Below are 18,838 nucleotides of genomic sequence, written 5' to 3'. Positions count from 1 at the left end.
CCTGGTGCACATCCTCTGGCAGGAGTCCACCACAAGCAAATGTCATGACCTAGAACAACCTCTCAGGAATTCTGATGGAGTATTCATGCACACTGGAGATACTGGGACTCCTTGGGGAGTAAATATGATATCCTGGAAAGGAGAAGTTGGAAGGTACCTTAGCCTATGTGATGGGTATTATATTCCCCTGGTGACTACAAGGCAGCAGGCTGCAAGGAAAACCTGGGAAGGAGATCCAGTATGTAAAAGAAATTAGACTAGGAAGCAGACTCCAACTCCCAGAAGGCACAGAGGTTCTGGAGGGGAGGAACTTCCCAGGATTTGCTCTCTCGAAGAGAGTGCCTAGGTGTGGTGGGCGCAGGGTGACAGCTTGTCTCAAGGAGGGGCAGGGCAGGAATAGGAAGGAGCTCTACTAGAACCAGATGAAAAGACAGAGGAGATGGGAGGTGGAAGTATTGAGCAGCCATGAGGATAAGCCAGAGCCAATGGACTTGGGAGAGAAATGGTGGAGATCCTCTCCAGAAGAAAACCCACTCATATAGACTGCAGGTCAGGAGTTTTAAGTGAACACTGCTGAGGATGGATCCAGGGAAGCTTCAAGGAGAATTTGGGTAGAGGGACCATGGAAAAGCACCCCCCAGAGGCTTAACCAGTAGTTTAGTTTCTTATGTAACCAGAGAATTCCAGCCACACTGTGAATGGTAGGGCAAACTCACAACATCGTTAAAGAGGTAAAGAAATCCTTCACTAATTCTGTACTTGGTCGAAGGGCTAACGTGCTCTTTGTCCTGATATGGATGGAGGAACATCCTCTTCTGATGCCAAAATGGAATCCTGCACATTTTCCAGGCTCTAAACATTTTTAAATAGAAGGACAATTAGATGTGCGAGATACCAGAGACCAAACTGAATCTGGTGTCTCCAGACGTAGCCTATGTTCCAATAACTTTATTGGTGTAACTGGTGAGGGTAGGGGCATTATATCCCCTTCTGCACATGTCAACATTCTGGGCAGGCCAGCATATAGCTGTTTTGCAAGCACTGCAATACAATGCATCAATGATGAAGCAGTTTGCTCCGATAGCAAGGGTTTTGAGGATCAATGGATTTCTCGTTCTGGGGCTCGATGTGTTGGGTGTGTCATGGATTTATGCTTCAACAGCCCCAGATTTTCACGCATCAGTGATCAACGCATCTGGGAGTGCATTGCCAGTACCAAGATTCATTGTTTATCTGGCGCAGGATGCACCGACGGCTCTGCAGAGAAGCTCCTCCTTTTCTTGGATACATTCCGCTTATGCTTTCTTGAGCCCCAGGATTCGGCCTGTTCCGCCAAAGCAGGAGAACTGTTTCTCCTGCTCGGCTCCATTCCTGCTGAGGCAGAGGATGCTGTGCTATGGGAAGAGAATAGACTGCGACTTCTCTGAGACTTACGCAGATCCTCCATTTTCCAGGTCCTTGACTTTTCAGATCACAGGGACATCTGGCTGCAATGGTAACAGTTGGCCTGGCATGGTCTGGTCCTAGGCAGCGGTAGCGCAGGGCCTGTCTGTTGGTAATGGAATTTTCCTACCGTAAATACAGTTTTTAAAACCACTTACAGTAGCTTTCTTTTTGCCAGACATCTTGAAGAAAAAACCCCTCTTCTTTCATTCTTTTTTTTTTTTTTTTAGTAGCACTGAAAAGAGCTGTTTGGGGGCTGCTAAGGCATTGAGGCAACTTTTAAGAAAAAGATTATAACAAAGTTACAGAAAAATAGGGAGAGATAGAGGTACACGTCTGTGCTGGTGCTCAGATTAAAAAAGACTGAGGGAATTTCTGCACATGCTCAATAGAGCAATAGCTCTATTAGTTTACAGAGGGGTCCGTTTAGTGCCCACCAGAAGACATCACCCACATGTCATGGCTAATTCAGTCCTGCTTGTTGATGGTGAAAATCAGAGATTGGACAGCAGTATACATATTTGAAATCATATCTAAACATTGCATCCCCCTCAAAAAAAGAAAATAACCCCAAAAAGCCTAACAATTGTTAATGAGCAGAGCAAAAGAATTGAGATTAAAATGTGGTGGTTTTCTAGAAAGCTGCATATTTGGTTACAGAGAAACTCAATATATACACAAAGTTAAAGTAGCTGCAAGCAAACTAACCCAAGCCTGAAGATAAACTGTAACATTTACAGTTTTCTTTTAGCATGTAGAGCCAGATTATTATAAACTTAGTATACCAGGTTTTATAAATAAAACAAGCGGAAACACACGATGACTAAGCTTTAAGCTATACTACTAAAAAGGTCAAAACTCTTTCTTTACTGAAAAAATTCCAGAAGCAAGTGAGTAGCTCACTCTTTGAAGAGGAATGAGTAGGGTCTGTCTGCCGTGCAAGTGTTATTTAAATGTGAGCGTTTACTTTCTGGGAAAAATTTATCAACATTAGAGGTTAAGGTGCTGGCACTAATATGCTTTCAGAGATTTAACAAGGAGGCAAAATCTGAGTTAATTCTTAATCATCCAGCACTAATTTTGCTGCATCACAAATCCCCCAGCACTAAGTCAGACCAGATGTTTTGCACATGGGGAAGGAGGACTATAGAAGGCCTCAATGGGCCACCAGGCCCCAGTCTAGGTGACTGGCCCTCCTGTCAACCACGCTACTGCTCTTCAAAATGTTAAAACTATCCTACATACAACAGCTTTTTCCACTTTAAAACTACAAAAAGACAAGACAGTACTACCCGAATTACTACCAACTTGTGTAGGAGCTGGTTTTGAGGGAAATTAAACTTGCCCACAGAGTTCTCACTGGACATCTGTTCATTTGTCAGATCCATCATCAAAGTAGCACAAACCCTTACCCCACCATAAGTTTAGTTACTGTAAATCCCATCGTGGCAATCTGAATGGGGCAACCCAGTCCCAGATGTAAAAGTCCACTTATACTAAACATGGAATTTAAAACTATTTAACCTCAGAAGTCCTCTATGGAGCAGAGGAGCAGCCAGGCTGCGAAGCAAGGAAGCCAGGGTTCAAATCCTGCTGCTGCTCCTTGTGATTTTGGGCAAGTCACTTCACCCTCCATTGCTACAGTTACAAACATAGGGGGTCGTTTACTATGGTGCATTATTTTACTGCAGGGAGGGGTAACGGTTGCTCCCATGATGTTTGAGCCATCCTCGGTACAATCCTGCAGCCATTTCCCTGCTATATTTCTATAGCAGCAAAAAACAAAACAAACTGAGATAAAAAACATTGTATGGAAACAGGGAAAAAACACATGAATGACGGCAGCCCACCTTGCTCGGGGCTGCCATTGTGAAAAATGGCTACGCAGCCCAACACCCTCTCCCCCATCCATCCCTCGACACCTGTCAAGGCAACATAGCCTTAAAAAAAAAGTTAAAAAAAAAAAGAATTGAAAGTCATACAGTGATGCCACACCCCCTTTCCAAACCCCCTTTCCTTGTTTAAAATTGGCCCCTAATCTCCCCCAACATAAAACAAGTCCCCAGTAGTCCTAGAAGCCCCCACTACCACCCCATGATGGTCTAGGGAACCCCCTCCCCCCAACCCCTGGTGGTCCAGTGACGGCCTGGAGCGCCCCCTAGGCTCCAGGCTGGGTGTGACGCCATCTTTCAAAAAGGCACTGGCTTTTCTGTTAGAGGGGGGTGGGGGTGAGGCCACTAGATTACTGGGGATTTTGTTTTATGTTGGGGGGGGGGATCAAGGGGCTGGTGGGGGGGCTGATAAGGGGGAGTGGGAGAGTTTGAATGGGGATCAATTTTAAAGAAAGGAAGGGGTTTGGGAAGCAGGGTGTTGCCACGTGACTTTAAATTCTAATTTCTTTTTAAGCTGCACTGCCTCAACAGACAGGAAGGGGATGATCAAGATCCCCTGGGGGAAGGGGGGGGAAAGAGTGATTTTTGCACTTTGGAAGATTTAGGGTCGCTGCAAGCCCTGTAGGAAACATCTCTGCAGAGCCAAGACCAGCTTTTTCTGCACCGGGGGCAGATATACAGAATTACCCCTCCCCGCGTCTGCTCTGACACAGCACTTTCTCCTTTAGCAGCAAAGGCACAACTGCCCTTATAGCGGTGGCAGCTTCAGCAAAGCACCCCTCTTCCCCCCCCCCCCCCAACACCCTGCATCCCCCTCTTTCTCTTCTGCCACCCCATGCCCACCAATCCCATTCTCCCCCTCTCCCCCCACTCCACTCTGTGCCTTGAATCCTATTTCTCCCCCACTCTTTGCCCTGCATCCCCCACTCCACTCTCTGCCCCGAGTCCCCCTCCTTCTCCCCCCACTCCTTGCCCTGCGCATTCCTCCGTCTTCCCTCCCCCCATTACTTGTCTTGCATCCTCCATCCCTTGCTCAGGAATAGGAGTCTCCTCTCCATCCCTCTGCCCAGAAGCAGCAGCCCCGTCTCTCGCCCCACATCTACTGTAAGTCTCTTCTTTGGCTCCCCTGTGCTCTCCCTCTTTCCAGGCTCCTCAGGCTGCAAATCTTTCTGCAGTGGCAACACCAACAGCTGAGGAAACTTAAAATCATCCAGGAGGCAGCCCCCACCTTTCTCCCTCACAAGTTCATTCATTGCAGTATCCTGAAGCAATAAGTGGGTGGGGGGACCCCACTTCCCTAAATCCTTCAGCCTTGCAGATCTTCCCCCTGAGTTTTTATAATTAAACTCAACCATTATCATGTCCCCACCATAACCCTTCCCAGAACAGTCCTGGGGAATCACAGAAATGGAGATCAAACGTGTTAATTTATATTTTGCAAAACAAAATTTATGTTTCAGAAATTGTGTCACAGTGTCTGATGAATGCGTTATGTGATTTTTAGAAAACGACTGCCAAAAAAACAAAATCCCAAGAAGTATCTAAATTTATCACTTAAACGGCTGAAGGGAAGCTCTGAAATGGCTGGGCTGAACTGGAATTTTCCCCCTTTACTACTCACCATAGAAAAAGCCTTCAAATTCTGTTGTCACTTCAGGTCCAGTGACACAAAGTCCCTCCATTATCAGGTAACTCACAAACCCTGCAAAAAAGTCACTCCGCACCTATCTAGCAAGTCTGCCATCGCACACAGCATTATTTATTTATTTTACTAATCTGTGGCCCGCTAATCCACAGAAAGTTACAAACATTAACTCCCAGAACCCAAACAGCAGCAACCCTGCATGAAAACGCACCCCTGCAAATAGTGCACCTGGGCCTAAAACAGAAAGACCTTCACCGAATACAAAATAAGAAACAGAAATATACTGAATTCTTATTGACTCTGCTATCCTCTCCAGTGCCCCCCCCCCCCCCCCCTCCGCAGATACGAAGAGGGGGAAACAAGGCTGGAGTAAGAAGCAGAAGGCTGATATCTGCCGCCTGAGATTTTGGGCACTGGCCAATAAAGACACTAGGGCACAGCTTTTCCCATAGGTAAAACAGCCATGCAGATGCCGCCGCCTTAGGCTTAACACCCAGGGCAGCGCCCCTGCCAGTCCTGGCTCTGCATCCCCAGGTCATCGGGATGCATGTTAAATGTTCCAATGCCCCTAGGATGAGTTAAGTAATAACTTCTGTGATTTTGTTAAAATAAAATGGCTTGATTTTTTTTTTTTTTTTTTTTTTTTTTTTTAACAAGTAGCACATATTTGGAAATTTTATGCATGTAAAGCAGCCAATTCAAATAGGGGAGAATCTTTTAACACAATATCCCACGTTATCACAACAATATGCAATTATCGCAGATAGATACCTGCATCTTTGGTGGTTAAGTCAAGCATAAATTTCAGATCTTACACTTTGCAGTACAGGACAGTAGCAAATGAATCAAGCTGGCCCAGAGAAGCATTGAGAACCACAGAGGCCATTAAAATAATGCACTGAATCATATTTAAAATATAAATAGCAATGTAACTGGCCTTCTTGTAAGAAAGAATGAATAAAGAGTATTCTAAACCATTTAAAAGTAATTTTTTTTCTAGGAAAATACAATTTAATGTTTTGTTTTTTTCATCAATACATTAAGGATAGGACATAAAGGGATTTTGAAACTATCCCCTTAAAAAAATAAAATCTATCAGTTTACAAAGATCATAGCAATGAAAATCTAAACCAGAGAGTTCAAGACAGTTAGCAAATCTTAAAATAGCGAACATGCATAAACGTCAGATCATGAAAGCCCCCATCTGCTTCCAGTTTGCATGCTAAGTTTCAATTAGCTGCATCTCACATATGTTGTGTAAGGTAATGGCACTTATTTTCATCAGAAGCAGGGATGTATTTGTCAGACATTATCTGAATGCCATCAAAACCACAGAAATTATAATCCAATGGGATCTTCCCTGTAACTTACTTAAATTGTAAGCTTCTAAACCAATTCGTAATAGATTGGGGGTTCCGACTGCCACCCACAGCTCTCCAAAGTGTTCTACTCCCATTAAATTTGAAATACATATGGTCAAACTCAACAACCGGTTAATAACTGTGGAATTTCTGCTATGGCGGGAAAGATGCCCCAAAAGGCTTATTATCACTTTATTTAAGTAGCATGACTTAAACCAGGAAATCTAAAGGACTACTCATGCAGTGGATAAGCAACCCGAGTCCTTAAATTATAGAACACAGAGTTCTAATTTTGTATTTTTAAGAAGGAAATAAAATGTCCAGCACAGTATTTTGTAATAGTACAAATCAAACCCATGGAAAATATAAATATATGCATTAAAGCACTCCTTCAGTGATAAAAGTCACTTTGAGGGAAATGACTTCCAGATCACGCTCACATAATTTTGTGCTTTAAATGTTCCTTTACTGCCCTACCAGTTATACACAGTGAAAAAGTCTTATAATGTCAAGCTGTGTGCCTCCCTTCTCTCACGTCATAATTAATAGTTACGACCCGTCAACAGAAAAGAGCACAGCCAGAGCTTCATATGCCACTTCTCTAGAGTAAAAACACAGGATTAACAGGTGATTTGAGATCAGAAGCAGTAAATAAAATAAATAAATAAAATAAAATCTTGCACTCACATTCTGCTAACATGAACAGGGCAATTACTTTTGCAGTGCTAGATGACCGGTGCAAAAAACAACAGTGAAGCATAGGATTTGTTCAGCATGAAGATACAGAATTTAAAAAATGTATTCTAACTAGTAAACTGAGTAAATAAAGCACAAGAAAAGTTATTTTAGAATAACCCGGCATAACTTAAGCCTTGCCAAAATGTATGCCAATTTTCAGAGCAGACATTCGCATTCATTCACTTTCAAAATGATCCAAAGTAATATGCACAAAATAACACGAACAAACTAGCCCTCACAAAGTTATACCTACCCTTGACAGCATGCAACTTGTGTGAGTTAATTTACGCATATTTTATAAAAACAAAAGTAGAACTGTAAATCCCAACTACGCCACCTCCTCCCTCGAACACCTATTTATTATTTGTGCGCATAAAAATATGCAGTTATGTGTATAAATCCTGCACAATTTTATAAGGAGAATTATTCTGTGCATTAGAAAAGGCAGAAGGAAGGCTAAACAACTATCGGCTTGGTTAAAGGATGAGGTGAAAGAGGCTATACTAGCCAAAAGAACAACGTTCAAGAAACGGAAAAGGGATCCGAATGAAGAAAACAGGAAACAGCATAAACACTGGCACGTTAGATGCAAAGCACTGAGAAGGAAGGCAATGAGAGAATCTGAAAAGAAGCTTGCCGTGGAAGCAAAAGCTCATAAATGCTTTTCAGGAATATTCGAAGTAAAAAGCCTGCAAGGGAGTCAATTGGACTATAACATAATGATGGGATGACAAGGCAATAGCAGAGACTAAATGAATTCTTTGCTTTGGTCTTCACTGATAAAGAAATGCCAGAAATGATATTCAGAGATGACCGTTCAGAAGAACTGAAATAAATCTGTGCATCTGGAAGATGTACGAGGGCAAATTGACAAAGTAAAGAGTAGCAAATCGCCTGGACCAGATGGTATTCATCCCAGAGTGCTGAAAGAACTGAAAAATAAAATTGTGGACCTGCTAGTGGTAATTTATAAACTATTATTAAAATCATTTTTTGTACCTGAAGACTGGAGAGTTGCCAATGTAACACCAATTTTTAAAAAGGGTTTAGTTTTTGTCCAAATCCAATTTCCCTTCCCCCCCCCCGCCACCCCACCCCCCTGCTATCGAAGCAGAGAGCAATGTTGCAATTGCCTCCAAGGCATCAAGGCTTATTGGTTAAGGGTCGTAATCCCATGCCTTCTGTTAAGGTTAGTAACTGCCGCAGCGTGCAAATTACCCCCATACACCCTTTTCTTCATGTCCGTCCTTGAACCCTTAGGGATCCACAGTGTTTATCCCATGCTCCTTTGAATTCTTTGATTGTTTTTGTCTTCATCCTCTGGAAGGACATTCCAGGCATCCACTATCCTCTAGAGAAAAACAAACAGTCAAAGAAATCAAAGGGGCATGGGATAAACACTGTGGATCCCTAAAGGCTAGAGGACGGAAATGAAAAAAAAAGTGCATGGGGTAATTTGCTGGTGTGGCAGTTACTATCCTTAGCAGAAGGCATGGGAGTTACTACCCTAACCAATAAGCTTTGATGCTTTTGACACAACTGCAACATCGCTCTCAGCTTTGCAATTTTCAAAGGAATGTCTGCGTTTAAATGCATGCATACGTTTACCTGCCCAAAAAAGGAGGCAAAGACAGTGAGGCACGTGTTCAGGGGAGGCAGAGTATGTGCATGCTTTTGCTAAGTATATTTGCACCTACTTTAAAACAAGTGCAAAAATGAAGCCCTGTTCCTGTGACCAGTCGCTTTTTCAAAGGCAGGGTGAAGGCATCAGTGAGACCTTCGCATTTCTGTAAGGTGGTTTCCTGCACAGGTTGTAATTGAATGTGGAAGGTGCTCTTTGAGTAGATATTCCTGGGTTTTGTCTTTAAAATTAATGACTCATTGAAAGGTTTCCATAGGATTCTTATCCTGCTCTATGTCAAAACCACTGCCCTAGGATCTTTAGAGCATTCCGATGAAGTTCCAGTCGCATTCACCCAAATGCAAGGATTTTGTTTTGCATTTCCTTTTGATCTCCTGCATTGTGTTAGTGCCAAGCACCTGGCTTGGGCCCAGTCCCTCCCCTTGTATTCTGCGAGATATTCAGGAAAGGCCCCATTCATACAACTCTTGCTGGTGTATATCCCCTGCATATATGGGATGTTCTGGCTGGAAATGACCAAATCAGTCAATTTGTAGATTTCTACAACCTGGATACTTTTTCAGTAATGTATGCGGTTGTATACAATCTTAAACAACTTAATTTTGTATACAGTGGCTGATAATCCTAAATAAAACTGTTTATCCAGTATTACAAGAGTAATCTTTTTGTGGCAAATAAACAGTATTTGAACACATTTGTGCAATCCACTGATTTAAAAGCAAGCTTTATTTCTTGTGGCTATATTATGCATGATTTTTTTTTTTTTAAACAAAAATGTTTATTGTGGCAAGTACCAGAAAAATCTCCAGTGTCCCCTCCCATCCCTCTTATTGTAGCCTAAGGCATAAAGGATCTTATTCCAAACCCACGTCTGTTGTTCTCTATCCTTCAGCACTCCAAAAGCCATAAAAACCCAGGACAGCGCTCAAGTGACCTTCTGCTCAAGTACTTTCTTCAGATTAAATCAATCATCATCCTCTCATGCAAAGGTTCAGTGTGCCCTCATGTTTTACTGCCAGGGCATCAGCAGCACACGATGTGCTTTTTGGCCAACACACCATTTTCCAGTATGCATCACCCCTCTATCCAGGAACTTTGTGGCTGCCATGGCAGAACCAGCCCCAAAGCAAACTGTTCACATAGCACTAAAACCTGAGCAGACAAAACCAAGGAAGCCTTTTACACATGCGTACAAAAGGCAGATGGTCAGAAACAGCCCAGGATCCAGAGAGCAACTGATTATTTTACAAGCTCTTGTGCTATCAACAAGTGGCTGACAAGTGTGCAGGCAGGTACGGAACAGAGAGTAACCAGCTGTCTAAGCAATACACTGGTATACACAACTTAAAAAAGTAGATGCCTGCAGGCAGGGGTGGCTCAAGGCAATCTGCTGCCTGAGATGAAGGATGAGATGGGGCCTCCCTCTGCCCCCCTACCCCTATCCCTCCCCCCCCCCCCCAATAGGCTCCCTCTCTCTGGCACCCACAGGAAAGCACCCTCACACATGCTCTCTCCCTCTCCAAGCACCCTCTCACCCCCCCCCCCCCCCAAGGCTTGCAATCTCTCACAAACACACACATAAACTGCCACTCACACACACACAAGCAAGCTGCCTCACATACATGCACACATATACACAACCTGCCTCTCACCTAAGCACACACACACAAGCAAGCTGCCTCACATACATGCACACATATACACAACCTGCCTCTCAAAGTCACACACACACACACAAGCAATCTGCCTCTCTCTCACATGGGGCCGCGTCTTTCTTCAGCTGCTGCCAGCCTGAGTTCCAGCAGCGGCCCCCAACCATTCTCTGTTCTTTGGCCGCTGCCGGCCTGAGCTCTGGCAGTAGCCTCCAGCCATTCTCCATTCTTCGGCCGCCACCAGCCTGAGTTCCAGCGGTGGCCACCAGCCATTCTCTGTTCTTCAGCCACCGCCGGCCTGAGCTCCGGCGGCAGCCCCCAGCAACTACGGCAGGGGCAGGCAGGGTGAGGCAGACACCACAGTGGCATTCTGAGAGGGGCATATATGTGTGTGCATATATGCTCAGCACTGTGGACTCTGTCTGTTGGTGGCCAGTGGAACATGCATGCATGCTGCGTTAGCTGGAAAGAAGCTCAGGCATTGACCTCCGGAAGGTCAAGGCCTGAGCATGTTCATGGCTGTTCATGCACTCACAGCCATGAACATGCATCATTATATACTGCATATGTAGATATAATGATGCATATTCACCAGGAATATCCTGAAAACCTGACCTATTTATGGATTGTCAGGACTGCAGTTTCACACCCCTGCTGTATTTTTCTATGAAAGGAATACAATTTTACAGATGATAATGAACTGGAAAAAATAGTGGGGTAGATATTCAAAGCATAGCTATATATCTAAGAAGTACATTTACATTTATTCAGAATTTGTGAATCGCCTAACTCTAAAAGGCCTAGGCGATGTACAAGACAACATTCATAAAACAATTCCAACATATCATAAAAGGCATATAAAAATAAATAGATAAATAACAAATCATAAAATAATAAAATCAAATTTAAACTTCATTGAAATGGCCATATACACACATATGCAGGCTACGCGCGAGCAACACGAATTTTAAGAAGCCGTGAAATACACGCGTACGTAACTGTGTACTTATCAAGCAGAAGGGGTGGAAAATGGCCATTCCGGGGCAGGGCCAAAACTCATGCACGTAACTCTGAATTTTCAAAAAGCTGACCATGGTGCGCGTTGGCGTGTTATCTGCGTAACTTTACTGCTGGTCCTGATGAGGAGCAAATCTGGAGATCTCGAGTGTTAGGGCTTTCAGCACAGCCTGAGGGTTCAGGGTCAAGCGGGGGGCTTGCAGGATGAAGAACCAGAGGGGTCTTCAAGATCCAATATCAACTAGACAATCTGGTGGACTAATTGGAAAAACCTTGTGCAAGCATGTTTTAAAATCTGTCTGCATACACATGTAAAAGACGTTAAAGCCGTAGCTGAAATACGTGTGGAACATTTGTGCGAGCCACCTCTTAAGATTCCGCGCACACATACATGCGGGAGGGGTATTTTAAATGAAATGCAGATACTTGCATGCACGATATAAAATTGCAGCGTATCTCTGCTCACACCCTGATAATGCACGTTTATGGGCACACGCGCGTTCCGTTTAATATTAGCCAGTAAGTTAGTTGGATATTCAGCTGCACGTCTATGCAGTTAAGTATTCATGTATAAATCACTACTTAGCATGTCTAACAGATGCCTACCTTATCCAGCTAAATCTGAATATCTCTACTTAGCCAGATATCTTATCTGGCTAAGTACTGTCGGCCTGTTATGCCTACTGCCCACCCACAAATTATTTGGCTTAAAACTTAGCAGATAAGTGTCTTATCCATCTAAGTTCCTTTTGAATATCAACCTCAGTGATGCTCATGCTAAGATAAAATATAATTATTGTTCAAAGTGTTACTTGCCCCTAACTTTCAAACAGATGCAGACAACTCATTTACAAGTCAAATCCCCTAGCTGCTAAATTTTAACAAAATTGAATGCGTAAATTACTTAACTACTTGAATTTATGTTTTATTGACTTCTTGTCACGCTCACCTCTTGCAGGAGAGCCCTGCAAGCTGCTTCACTCACCCCAACTCTACCAACCCAACGCTGCCGCTCCCCATGGCAGGAAAACACCGCCGATGTGCGACAGATGCCGCCGTTCCTTTTCTGCTTCCTAGGCGTGCGCACGACACAGCTTCTTTTAAAGAGCGCCATAGCGGGAAAAGCCCACGGGGCCCTCAAATGATGTCATTGTCGCTTGCCCTATAAAAGGGCTCTTCAAACACTTCAGCCTCACCTCAGTAAGGTCTCCTGGCTCCTGTCTTGGCCTGGTTCCAGTATCTGGTCTTGCTCAAGCCATCAATCTGTCTTCAGCCCCAGCTTTGTCTTGGTATAGACTCTTGGACTCGTCATAGTCTGGCCTGTGCTAAGATTCGCTCACTTGCCATCGGCGCAAACCTTAGGGCACAGCCCACGAGGTTGTGCCAGTTGCGCCACAGCAAAAGGGGCTCATGCTCACATCATTCGCTACTCTTCTTGATTATTACATTTATTTTTTATAATTATTTAAATTTTCACTCAATGATTCTAAATTTATTCTTTGTCAACTTTGATTGGGTCTGAATGAGTATTTTAACCTTATTTAAATGTATTTTAAATCAATTTTAGGATGAAACATTCTAATATTTGTATTGTTTAGATTTTTAATTTTTTTTTACTATTAATGATTTGCTTCTGTGTAATGTATTATGATTTTAAATTGCTATATGTCACGTTGTTTTGGACCTTGAGTGCCTCCACAGAAAGGCATGCCATAAATACAATGGAGTTTCTGACCAAAATTCACCAATGTTAAACCAACAGCAGCACTGCTGCTCACCCCAGATCTGCAATCTATAAGATGAAGGCTTGATTTCTGCTCCTTCAGCTGGCTGACGTACGAGATGCTAGGGAGGCAGCAGTCACAGCTCCTGGAGAGAGGGAGCACCCCCTGGAGCTTCATCTTGCAAGTAATTAGCAAACAGGACCAGCTTTGTGTGCAAGACAGTACAACGGAGAGCCCCATACACATTTTTTATACTCTACAAAAACATGTGTGTATTAGCCTACCGTTTCTCAGATTGGTGCATTGCTTCACACTGTCTAAGTTATCATATAAGCTTACATTTCCCACATACATGGTTAAAGCTGATTGGCCCTTACATGCCTTCACCCCATACCATATTTTGACTTGTTTTGTCTTGCCCCTAACAGTTTTAGTCTAGTTTTACCTACCATTTTCAGGTTTTCTCTGTGCCCCCTTTACGTGACCTGCTCATCTGCACACAATGGCTGCCCTTATTCTGTTTTAATCTGGGCCTGTATCTCTGTGTGTGTGCACATCTATACATAATTTGGATCACCTCTCAAGAGTCAGACTCTAGGAGTGCATGCATTGCGCTCTGGAGAGTGCAGAGGACCATGGTCCCGACTGAGCACTGTCACTTCAATGGCTGAGCTAGATGGGAGTTTAAAAATAAGGGGAGATCCTTGTAATGGCAAATGCAGGCTCATGGCAGCGTAGCTCCAGTAAAAGTCAGATCCATTTGAACAGGAAGCCCAAAGGAACAAATGGAGCATGCCGGGTCAAGAATATCTACTGCCAGTGTACAATGCTAAACTAAAGCATGATGGACCTGGTTTAAAAAAGCAATCACATGCATAAAAATCCATGGACCAATCTGAGCACATGTACATGGACTTTTGAAAATACAAGGCACGGGTATGTGGGTAAGTACATGCGACGTCCAATTTAAAGTGAACGTTTACCTGCACTCGGGAGAGGTGTTCCGGGTGGAGTTAGGGGCATTAAAAGGATATTTTCATTTTTGAAAGCACGCACATAAATCTACATTCAGGTGGAGCTCTGTGCGTGCAAGTCTGTCTGCTTATCCAGTAAACCTGCATAGTTTCAAACAGCATTTATGTACAAAAGACAGAGTTTAGCCCTATTCGTGTTGTTTCAAAAATTACCCTGACTGTATTTACAGGAAGCAAACTCCTCATGGGGGATCTATCAGGTGCCAGATCCCAGAATATCCAATAGCTGCGGTACACGGGCAAAGCATCACCAGGGAGATACCACCCCTAAAATGACAGCATAAATCACATCTCTGCGAGACAATTTTTCCCCTCCTTTGGACAGGGTTTGTACTGCTATGATTTAGTGACAGGGAAGCATTTCATCATAACCAACTAGCCAGCTGACTTATGCCAAAATATTACTTTCACCTCTCTTTTAGGCAGTTGACCAACTTTCTTACTGAATGCAAAAAAAAAAAAAAAAAAAGAGAATCACAAACATAACCGTTCTCTTGAATTTTTTCAAATACATCAAGGGTTGTGCTTTCCCAAATGGCAAAAGCTCTTAGGAGACTATGCATCTTCATCCTTTTCTGCCTTCTCTTATTCCGTATATGCATAAACCTAATTTATTGTTTTATGCACAACCATATCCAATGGTTGTATGGTTGTTCTAGCTAAGAGATGTCTAAAGTGTCTGTCAAACACTTCAGACACTCCCGGGTTCTGCTCCCTGAGCGGTGTTGGTTTTGCTGAAGTTTACATAAAGAGGTAAACATGCACTTAAGTCTGTCTTCAAGCAATGGAAAAAAGGCAGAGGTAGCCCACGAAGAAACCTCAGCAGAGCAAGGGCTGCAATCTACAGTGAAATGGCAAGGCCAAATCACCCAAATGATTGCAATTACTGTAATGTCCTAAACAATTCCTGACCATCAAAGACGTAAATGCCCTCGGCACTCATGGCCTGCAGTGGCCCTGGAAAGCCAGCGGCATCGTTCCGGTCTTGTGTTCCTTGCCGAGAAGATAACTTTATTAATGATGCTGGCTGCATAAATCATTCTGTGTCAGAAATGTGAACCTAGGGGTGACTTTATAAACATATTAGTGTAATTGGTTGTCTAGACAACAAGAGCGCTAGTACCAAACAGTATAGTTCTTTACAAGATCATCCATTTGGAAAGATGCATCTGAAATGTTGCCAGAGATGTTGACATTTTTTTTTTTTTTAAATCAGATTTTGACTTTGCCGTGGTGTTGAATGATGTTATGCTGCTAGGCTTTGCAATCGTGGTGCGGGGCACTGTGCCATCTGCAGCACCGGGCAACCAGCTGCAAAAACTTAATGTTCTCCCTCTGTATGAACGACAGCTCTTAGAAGGAATTCCAGTAAAGATAGACTAACATTTTGAAGGCTGCATGTCCAAACTCCCGGTCCAGTGTAAACCGAGAAAATCTGAAAATTATTGAATAGAAGTCCCCAGATGTCACTAGCACTTTGTACTCAGCAGCAACAATAAATAAATATACCCCATGAACACATCAGAAAGTGTGAGAGCAACAAAGAGATAGAAGGGGGATACAAACCAAAGTTTGAAGTTGCAACCTTTTTACTCAAGAATAATCATGTAAGCTGGAGAAGAAGAGAACATGGAGGAGTAGATAGGTTTGATAGGTTTGGCTGCCAGAGACACAGAGAGGCTCTGCAGGGCGTTAACTGGGACCCTTCATTTAAGAAACCGAAAATGCCCTTTGGTGTGAAGTTCAAAATGGAGACCCGAATCTTCTAACCAGAGCTCCTGGTAATTTTCTCCCAGTGTACAGTGTGATTGTGTGTGCCTGCATGTCTTCAGCACATCTTCCATGCGTGCATGCCTCATTTGAAAATACAATAAAAGTAATAATTCTTGCTACAGTAGCATTTGTTAGTTTTGTTTTACAAGAGCTATACTAACTAATGTATTTGAAATTTTTCTTTTCAGAAATAAACAGTTTTCTCAAACTTTGCTGTAATATTTTCTAACACACACACACAAACACCTGTGCACAGAATGGGTAATTCTGCTACTTATCCTAGACAATAAAAGCCTGTGTCTGTCTGTAATGCAGTAGGGAGCTTACTATTGGTCAAAAACCCTGGAAAATGAGCCAGTATTGCACCGGTGGGTGCTAGGGTAACTGATCTGCACAGTCTCGAGTATGACCTGGGCGGCAGGAGGAGGAGACAGATGGGGCATGAAAGCTCTTCTCTCCTCCACTGACACGGAGGTTTGGCTGAGCTGGAGGGCAAGGCAAGAGGATGAAGTAAATCCCGACATGGAGCCGGCGTGTAGACCGGAAGTGTACATCACTTCCAGTCTACTCACCACTATGCCAACCAACAGTATTATACCCTGAAGAACTGCGGTTTGAAACACGGCTATGTGTCGGGTGTATCCAGGCGTGTATGGGCATTTTGACTTACAAGAAAGATAAGTGGTTTTAAACATTTGGTTCCGCTTAAGAGATGGATATATATGGTTTTTAAATGCAGTTAAAAAATACAAAAAAATCAAACTCATAGATCGATGATTAAAAATAAGGCAGAAGACTATGAAATGGTTTGAACGCACTTTATTCTGATGACACCTAGTATGATGGTCTAATTATAGGTATCTATGGAAGTCACATATGAGAAGGGTTTATTGATTTCCTGATTTTGACCTCTCGCTCATCTTTTTGGGAAGCTATTGATACATAGCTGTTCTAGAAATGCCAAGAAGTAATATTTGTTATAGTAGGAGAAGTACATTACCTTTGAAAGGGTTAATCCATTCACATTGAGTGCTACCAGCCCTGCACAGCAAACCAGAGCACTAGAACTGGAGAGACCAGCACTTGGTGGGATAGTTCCATCTATCAGGCAATTCATGCCATGTGGGCTGCTGAGATTGAAGCGTTCCTACAAATAAGACATAAACATGCAAACTCAGAACATGAAAGCTCCACTCTGCCTTAAGCAAATACATTTGAATCTTAGCAGTCTTGATCTCTTTTATTGAACCAATATAAAAAAAGATGCTGTAGTTCATGAGCTTCTGAGACCACACAGGTCCCTTCTTCAGATGCTAAATATCTTCTGCTACTGGTACCATAAGAGGTATCACAACTTGTATGTTCATCTGTGAAAGAAAAGGATAAGGAGAGATATCTTGCAAATGGTCACTCTATGGCTGACAGCTGGGGTGTTTCCTTAGCAGCGTTGACAGGCCGTAAATGGCAGACTGGATAGATCAATAGATCTTTTTCTGTTGTCATCTACTACACAACTACCGTAACTTAAAATTCCAGTTTTCTCCAGGAGCAATATGGCTACCAGAATTTGGATTACTTGGCTTGAAGTCAAACAACTAGAAGTTGCAATGTTGTTTTCAAAACAAAAAAATTATTCAGTAGGAAAGAAGAACAGTTTGCAATACTGCTGTTTCATGGGCTGAATCGCACTGCCAACAAGGGATAAGGTAAATCCTGCTAGATTTGTCTGTAAGACAAATTATGTATTTGCAGGCTCTACTTATTCACCCAACAGAGATTTCTTTCATAATGTTTTCAAAATCTGAAAACAAATAGTGTTTATTATTGCATGATGTTATCACAGAGCAGACCCAATCTATTATAAACAGCTTATCTCCTGGATCTTCCCAGCAGCTGACCTCTCAGTGGCAGCCGTACTGGCCTGACCAACTCTAGGCCTCAAGAGCTACAAACAGCTCTGCTTTTCATGATATGCACAATGAACAATCATGAGGTAGTTTTGCATGCATTGCCTCCTTTGTATGCAAATCTATTTTATGCATATTCATTGTAGACCTCTGCTGCAAGTTGTAACTCTGTGCAGCAGGGTAATAAAAGCCACCGGTTCCACGGGACAGTGGTATATATTACGTGCAAAATACAAGTCCACCCCAAGATTTGAGTATAGCCATTTAGGCTGCCCAAACCTAAGATGGAGGCTATGACCTCATGGTCTTATTGGTGGCAATTTTCCAAAGAACGCAGGAAACTTGCAAAGCCCACAGGTACTTTTTACCTGCAGCCTTTTCACCAATTGTCAAAGGGGTAATATGTGTGCACGTTCCCATTGCAAAACCTGCAGAGATATGTGCCTGCTGTTTCTGAGGCTAATTTTCCCCTGCAAAACTATGCATTTCCCCGCTCTAACCCCGTCTCCGCTCAATCAGGTCAATACAGTAAAGTGCGGCCGCGGTTACCCTGCTTCTAACCCGCTTTCTAGTCACTTTTCGGCCGCGTAAGTCCAACCCGCGATACACTATCCCCTTTAACCCATTCTTACCGCCTCTTTAAATCACCAGGTAACCCCTTCCGCCCGCGGCATGTATATTATTTATTTTTATTTATTTATTTTTAATTTTTATATACCGAAGTTCTTGTGAGAATTACAAATCACTCCGGTTTACATAAAAACGATGAACTGCCCAACAGCGGAAGGGGGCTTTACATAGAACTGTAGAACATAAGGAACAATAAAACCGGATGTCAATTTAACATAGTAATAATAAATATAATATAATATGTACATACAATTTAACTATTTAACGTAGTAGTGATGACCTGTCAAATCTACCATATAGATGCAATAAGAATAATATAGTGAACTTATGGACTCAAAAATTGATTGAGCAGTTGTGGAGTCCTGATAGTAGGAATTGGT

At 42.8% G+C, this 18,838-nt stretch overlaps 1 protein-coding gene across 3 annotated transcripts in view; it reads right to left on the bottom strand.

The window, feature by feature from the left end:
- Positions 1 to 18,838, bottom strand: part of GALK2 (galactokinase 2) — a 146,157-nt gene that overhangs the window by 71,329 nt on the left and 55,990 nt on the right. For 2 of the 3 annotated variants that reach the window (XM_029574524.1, XM_029574523.1), the window contains exon 5: positions 16,922 to 17,068. The exons of the other annotated variant lie outside the window; for it this stretch is intronic. In XM_029574524.1, coding sequence (XP_029430384.1) covers positions 16,922 to 17,068 — 147 coding nt within the window. The remainder of the gene's footprint in view (positions 1 to 16,921; positions 17,069 to 18,838) is intronic. 3 annotated transcript variants of the gene reach the window in all.

This window comes from Rhinatrema bivittatum, chromosome 13, assembly GCF_901001135.1.
Source record: "Rhinatrema bivittatum chromosome 13, aRhiBiv1.1, whole genome shotgun sequence".
NCBI classification, from domain to species: Eukaryota; Metazoa; Chordata; class Amphibia; order Gymnophiona; family Rhinatrematidae; genus Rhinatrema; species Rhinatrema bivittatum.
Note: the sequence above shows the minus strand (reverse complement) of the source record. Positions and strands in the feature narration are given on the sequence as shown.